The sequence below is a fragment of the Brachyistius frenatus genome, unplaced genomic scaffold, assembly GCF_029030835.1.
Source record: "Brachyistius frenatus isolate BFR_SWC_R1_liver_20210118 unplaced genomic scaffold, ASM2903083v1 Contig_375, whole genome shotgun sequence".
NCBI lineage: Eukaryota > Metazoa > Chordata > Actinopteri > Embiotocidae > Brachyistius > Brachyistius frenatus.
In genome coordinates this window covers 172,499-179,181 of record NW_027210974.1, presented here as the reverse complement: position 1 = coordinate 179,181, position 6,683 = coordinate 172,499, and the positions used below count along the sequence as shown (strand labels likewise).

At 42.2% G+C, this 6,683-nt stretch overlaps 1 protein-coding gene across 1 annotated transcript; it reads right to left on the bottom strand.

The window, feature by feature from the left end:
* Positions 1-478: 478 nt before the first annotated feature.
* On the bottom strand, positions 479-5,900 carry LOC138636401 (zinc finger protein 235-like). The gene is made up of 3 exons (XM_069724400.1): positions 5,792-5,900; positions 3,158-3,522; positions 479-2,664 (listed from the first exon to the last, which is right to left on the bottom strand). Exons 2-3 carry the CDS (start codon positions 3,434-3,436, stop codon positions 1,372-1,374), a joined length of 1,572 nt encoding a protein of 523 aa, XP_069580501.1. The 5' UTR covers positions 3,437-3,522; positions 5,792-5,900; the 3' UTR covers positions 479-1,371.
* Between the last annotated feature and the right edge of the window lie 783 nt (positions 5,901-6,683).

Genomic DNA, 6,683 nt, shown 5'->3' with positions numbered 1-6,683 from the left:
TTTCGCTGCCGCAGCAATCTGGTTTCTCTGCAGGATCAATAAACTGCTCGACCTTGCTGTGTTTTCTCATGTGGTTCTGTGGTTTTCACAAAGACGTCAGATGGAAGATTTCACTCGGCCTCGATGTGTTTGTGGCTCACCGATGTGCCTACAAGAGAACAAACGCACCAAACAAAGCTGCGACCGCAGGCTAAAAATAGCAGCAACATCCTTCAGCAGACGGAAACAGCACAGAAAGCTTCAGCAGCGTGTGTGTGAAGAGTTTTCATTCTTTAAGCAGTTTAAACATTCAGTTAAAAATCTCATTTGATAACGTGAGAAACTTCAGAGACATCTAACGTGAACCTGTCGGTTAAACAGACAAATACAAATCAGTGTCGTCTGCATATTTTTGAGTTTTTCGAGCCTCAGTTTAAGGTGACTGACAAAACAAATACAGAGAATCATTTCTTTACAGCATTTTATTTACTAGCTGCAGATTAATGGAAGCTAAATAACAACAATAACAAGATGAACTTCGGGTTGTCAATGTTTTATCAAAGGAATGTTTAGTAGAAAAACAAAATGCAGGTGAATAAAGATGTAAGTGAAGACAATAAAAAAAATAAAAAATAAAGCAGAAATCAATCAGTTCTACAGGCAGTGGAGACAACGTAAGCAGGGCTCTTATACAGTGGAGCTTCAACGTTTGTGAAACCTTTAGAAATTCTCAAATTTCTGCATAAAGACTTAAAATATTCTCCAGTTTTAACACAAGTGCTAGAAAGAGATAAAATGAACCCGATTACACAGACCTGCTGGATGAAACAAACAAAGAGACGTCTTTGACAACTGGACGTGTGGAGAAAACTCATTTAACATCCAGTAATATGGAATCACTTCCTTTGATAATAAACATTTCATTACATCATTTTAATGTGAAGAACACATTTTCTGTAAACCTGCCACTTCCGTTTTTTCTACTTGTTCTGGTTTCCTCCGGTGAACAGAGTTTGTTTTGGTGATGTGATGAGGGGAGAAGATTAGTTGTTTTATTGAGTTCCCTATTATCGACTATGAGGACTAGAAAGTCCAATGATGTCATAAGTCATATTTATACAGAAATATGGAAAACTCTGAAGGCTTCAAAAAAGTTTCAAGCAACAATGTAAAAGAGAAAACGTGTTGCAGTATGAAGGCACAGATGGACTTTGAGTCCTCAGAGGAACAGTTTCCCACTCGAGATCACAACTGTACGGTTCCCCACCAAATTCTCTGCAGTGTGTAAATGTCTATGTAAATTTGGTGTAGTTTATTACTGTTCCCCCGTACAGACATGCTGGTGTGTAGACATCCTAGTTGTGTAACGTCTTCCCCACACTGGTAACACCACTACAGTTTCTTTCCAGGGTGACTACAATGGTGGCTTTTAAGGGTTTTCCTCCAGGCAAACGTTTTCCCACACTGATCGCAGCAGTACGGTTTCTCACCTGTATGCACACGTTGGTGGGTTTTTTGAGAACTGAGCGTAGAGAAAGCCGCCTCACACAGCTCACAGCTGTACGGCTTCTCTCCTGTGTGAATACGTTGATGGACTTTCAGGTTACCCAACTGTATAAAATGTTTCCCACAGTGTTCACAACTGTAAGGTTTCTCTCCAGAGTGAATACGTTGATGCACTTTTAGGCTACTTAAGTGAGCGAATATGCTCCCACACTGGTGGCAACGGTACGGTTTCTCTCCCGTGTGAGTGCGTTGATGGGTTTTTAAGGCGCTCGCCTGAGTAAAAGTTTTTTCGCACTGGTCACATTTGTAGAGTTCCTCTGGAGGGTGAGCGCATCGGTGGGAAGTTTGGTGATTTAACTGTGAAAACTGTTTCCCACAGTCGTCACAGCTGAAAGGTTTCTCTTGAGTGTCAATACATTTATGGGATGTAAGGTAACCTAACTGAGAAAACTCCTTCCCGCACTGGTCGCAACTATACAGTTTCTCTCCAGTGTGCACAAGCTTGTGGGTATTAAGGTCATTTATCTGGGAAAACTCCTTCCCACACTGGTCACAGCGGTACAGTTTCTCTCCAGCGTGAACACGCTGGTGGGTTTGCAGGTGCCTCAACTGGACAAAATCTCTCCCACACTGCTCGCAGATGTACGGTTTCTCTCCCGTGTGAACGCGCTGGTGGGATTTTAGATAGCCTAACTGTGAAAACTCTTTCCCACATTGGTCACAACTATATGGTTTCTCTCGAGTGTGAACACGCTGGTGAGAATTTAGGTAATTTATCTGTGAAAACTCTTTGCCACACTGGTCACAGCTGTACGGTTTCTCTCCAGTGGGAATATGTTGATGGAATTTTAGACTCGTCAACTGTGAAAACTCTCTCCCACACACCTCACAGCTGTACGGCTTCTCTCCCGTATGAATACGTTGATGTGATTTGAGGCCATTTAACTGTATGAAACCTTTCCCACACTGGTCACAGCTGTACGGTTTCTCTCCGCTGTGAATACGTTGGTGACATTTCAAACTACTTAACTGTCTGAAAGATTTCCCACATTGGTCGCAACTGTACGGTTTCTCTCCGCTGTGAATTCTTTGATGGGCCTTTAAGTTGGTTGATGTGGAGAAGGTCTTGTCACACTGCTGACAGTAGTGACGCTGGAGTCTGTTGCCTCCTTCCTGATTCTGCGTAACAGACATAAAGACAGTGGAGGAAGTATGTGAGACAGGAAGGTGGAACAAATCATTGAAAAATATTAAAACTTTAAGAGCATCTACGGGAACAAACACACAAAAATAATATGTTTATTTTACTTTTGAAAAGGCACTTGAAGATGCTTCCACATGATGCTCTCATGGCACAGACCCAATAGGTTCAGTACCATCTACTGTCAAAATATCCCTCTTCATTCGGTAGCACATTTCGATACCGACCAAACATCTAAGACATTTCTGTTTAAAAACACAAAACTTTTTCTCTTTTACGAAGGAGGAAATCTGTCATCCCTTCAACATGAAACCAGGAAACACAGAAACATTTCTGGTCTTTTAAAGTCCAAAAACAAATAAAACTATTTTTACTTTTTCTGTTTCCACATTTGATGAAAACCGGAAGCAGCGGATCAAACACGGACTCTCGAGACTCGTCCTCGTGTCTCTGGAGCCCTTTTTTACCGACCTGTAGCCCGGTGGGACCAGAGGAGGAGCCTGCTCCGGTCCTGTCGGCGGGGTGACAAGGGTTCTGGTCCAGGTTCTGGTCCAGCTCGCTGCTCCGCGGCTCCAGGTCCTCCTCTTTTATTGTGGTCCGTCTAAGGACCTGGTCCTGGAAGTCCTGCAGCTCAGGGTCCTGGTTCTCCTCTTTTATTGTGGTCCTGCTCAGGTCCTGGTCCTGGAAGTCCTGCAGCTCAGGGTCCTGGTTCTCCTCCTTCATTTCAGTCGTGCAGCGGTCCTGGTCCATGAAATGCAGTGGTGAGATGAACGAGACCTTCGTTTAACGGCCCCCTTAGTTACTGTTGCTAAGGTGTTGATTTCCTGCCAAAAGTTCTGGAACAAACAGAAGCAGTTTCATGTCATTAAAGTATCAGCGGTAAAGTATTCTCAGCTTTATGAATGAATCTGCTGGTGTGAACAATAATACAAAAATGTTTTAATGGACTTTGGTGCAAATGTCCCGCAACTCGTTTTACTGACATGTATGGAAACTTACTTTTATGTAGACATTACTTTGTTTTTTTTTACATAATATGATTTATTTGTATCCCATTAATTTTTCTTACTGGTTTGCTTCTGCTTTTACCTGCTTTCCTTGAAAGGGCTAAGCTGTCAATCAGCTGGCTGTGGGCGGGACTTCCCACCCACAGCCAGCTGATTGGCAGCTTAGCTCTTTCATGGAAAGTACGCAAAAGCCATTGGGAAACGAATAAGGAAAAATAAAGGGATAAAAATACATCAATCAATCAAAATTCAGTTTAAGCAGTTTCAAATGTCAAAATAGACAAAACAATAAGGAAATAAAGGAAATCAAATTAAACTACTAAAAGAGACATTAAGGACATACTAACTCGTAAAAACAGATTAAAATGTATAAAGAAAAAACAAATAAATAAAATTAACTCAGTTAAAAGTTAAATAAACTACTAAGAGACATTAAGAATATATCTGAGTAAAAACAGAATAAAATCTATAAATAGGCAAAAAAAATAAGCATATAAACAAATAAAATAAGTTTCTCTCTATTAAACTTTTATTCTTGTTGTAAAACTGAGGCCTTTTCAGTTTTTTTCACCTTAAACCCCCTTACACCACATTAGACCCCTTTACACCACATTAGACCCCCTTAAACCCTTTTACACCACATTAGACCACCTTAAACTCCCTTAAACCCCCTTACACCACATTAGACCACATTAGACCCCTTTACACCACATTAGACCCCCTTAAACCCTTTTACACCACATTAGACCACCTTAAACTCCCTTAAACCCCCTTACACCACATTAGACCACATTAGACCCCTTTACACCACATTAGACCCCCTTAAACCCTTTTACACCACATTAGACCACCTTAAACTCCCTTAAACCCCCTTACACCACATTAGACCACATTAGACCCCTTTACACCACATTAGACCCCCTTAAACCCTTTTACACCACATTAGACCACCTTAAACTCCCTTACACCCCCTTACATCACATTAGACCCCCTTACACCACGTTAGACCACATTAGATCACCTTAAACTCCCTTAGACCCCCTTAGATCCCCTTACACCCCCTTACACCACCTTAAACTCCCTTAGATCCTCTTACACCAAGTTAGACCCCCTTAGAACACATTAGACCCCCCTAGACCACATTAGGCCCCCTTACACCACATTAGACCACCTTAAACTCCCTTAGATCCTCTTACACCACATTAGACCCCCTTACACCACATTAGACCACATTAGACCCTCTCACACCACATGAAACCCCCTTAGTTCTGTCGGAGGTTTCTTCCTGTGAAAGGGAGTTTTTCTTCCCTCTGTTGGAGGTTTTTCTCCCTTAAAGACGAGTTTTTTCCCTCCTAGCTTATGTGGGAATTGTTGAATTGTAGAATTGTAGAATTGTTGAATTGTTGGTTTCTCTGTAAAATATTGTAAAGTCTTGCTGTAAGGACTTTAATGTGTTAAGTGCCATAAAATAACCTGTGTTGTGATTTGGCGCTATATAAATAAAGTTGAATTGAATTGAATTAGACCCCCTTACACCACATTAGACCACATTACACCACATTAGACCGCCTTACACCACATTAGACCACATTACACCACATTAGACCGCCTTACACCACATTAGACCACATTAGACCCCCTTACACCACATTAGACCCCCTTACACCACATTAGACCACATTAGACCCCCTTGGACCACATTAGACCACATTAGACCCCCTTGGACCACATTAGACCCCCTTACACCACATTAGACCACCTTATACCACATTAGACCCCCTTAGAGCACATTATACCCCCTTACACCACATTAGACCACCTTAGACCACATTAGACCCCCTTACACCACATTAGACCACATTAGACCCCCTTGGACCACATTAGACCCCCTCACACCACATTAGACCCCCTTGGACCACCTTAAACTCCCTTAGACTGCCTTAGACTCCCTTACACCACATTAGACCACATTAGACCCCCTCACACCACATTAGACCACCTTAAACTCCCTTAGACCCCCTTACACCACCTTAGAATCGGAAGCCAACTTCAACACCGGCCTGCAGGACGACAAACGGCGCCGAGAGGACTCAAATACCGCAGAGAAAAGATCCCGGAGGTCCAATCAGCGGTGAAACCCCCTCAGAGACCCGCAGAGCAGCGACACGACACGGCAGACTGTCGGAACGCAGACCGGGACCGGGACCGGCTCCGGCGGTGAGGAGGAAGCTGAGCGCTGCAGCTGCCGCGTTTCCGCATGAAACCACGTGAAGCTCGCAGCAGCACAAACAAGACTTCCGCCCCGAGCCTTTCACAATAAATCACCCGCGCCGCTATAAACGTCGCCGTGTCAGGAATGAGAAACAAACAGGAACAGGAACGATGAGAGCAATCACAGCAGGTACACATCCGGTCTGAATCCTTCCAAATAAAACCTTTAAAGGGCCCCAGCAGCCGGTGGAGCATCAACAACACCTGCTGGGAATATTCATGTGTAATGCGATCACGGATTATTCGGGAAGTATTGAGGTTTCAAACTAAAAATAAGGAGGATTTTTTATTTTAATTTTTTTGCTTTCTTGGAAAAAGTAAAAATGTTATTATTAGAATGAAATGACATTTCCAGGTTAAAGTCCAGACTACAGTCCTTTCTAGAAATCACAGTAACTAACGCAAATTCAAACAATCTCCAGAATATCTGCTGCAGTTTACAATTTAGCAAAATTCCAGATATTTTTCTGCAAAAATCATCATCATCAGAAACTCTGCTGAAGATTTTACAGAACAAAGCGGCTTTTAGATAGATAGATAGATAGATAGGTAGGTAGCTAGCAGTAGATAGATAGATAGATTAGATAGATAGCAGATAGATAGATCCAGATATTTTAGATAGATAGATAGATAGATAGATAGATAGATCATAGGTAGAAGATAGATAGATAGATAGGTAGATAGCTGAAGATAGATAGATAGATAGATAGATAGAACAG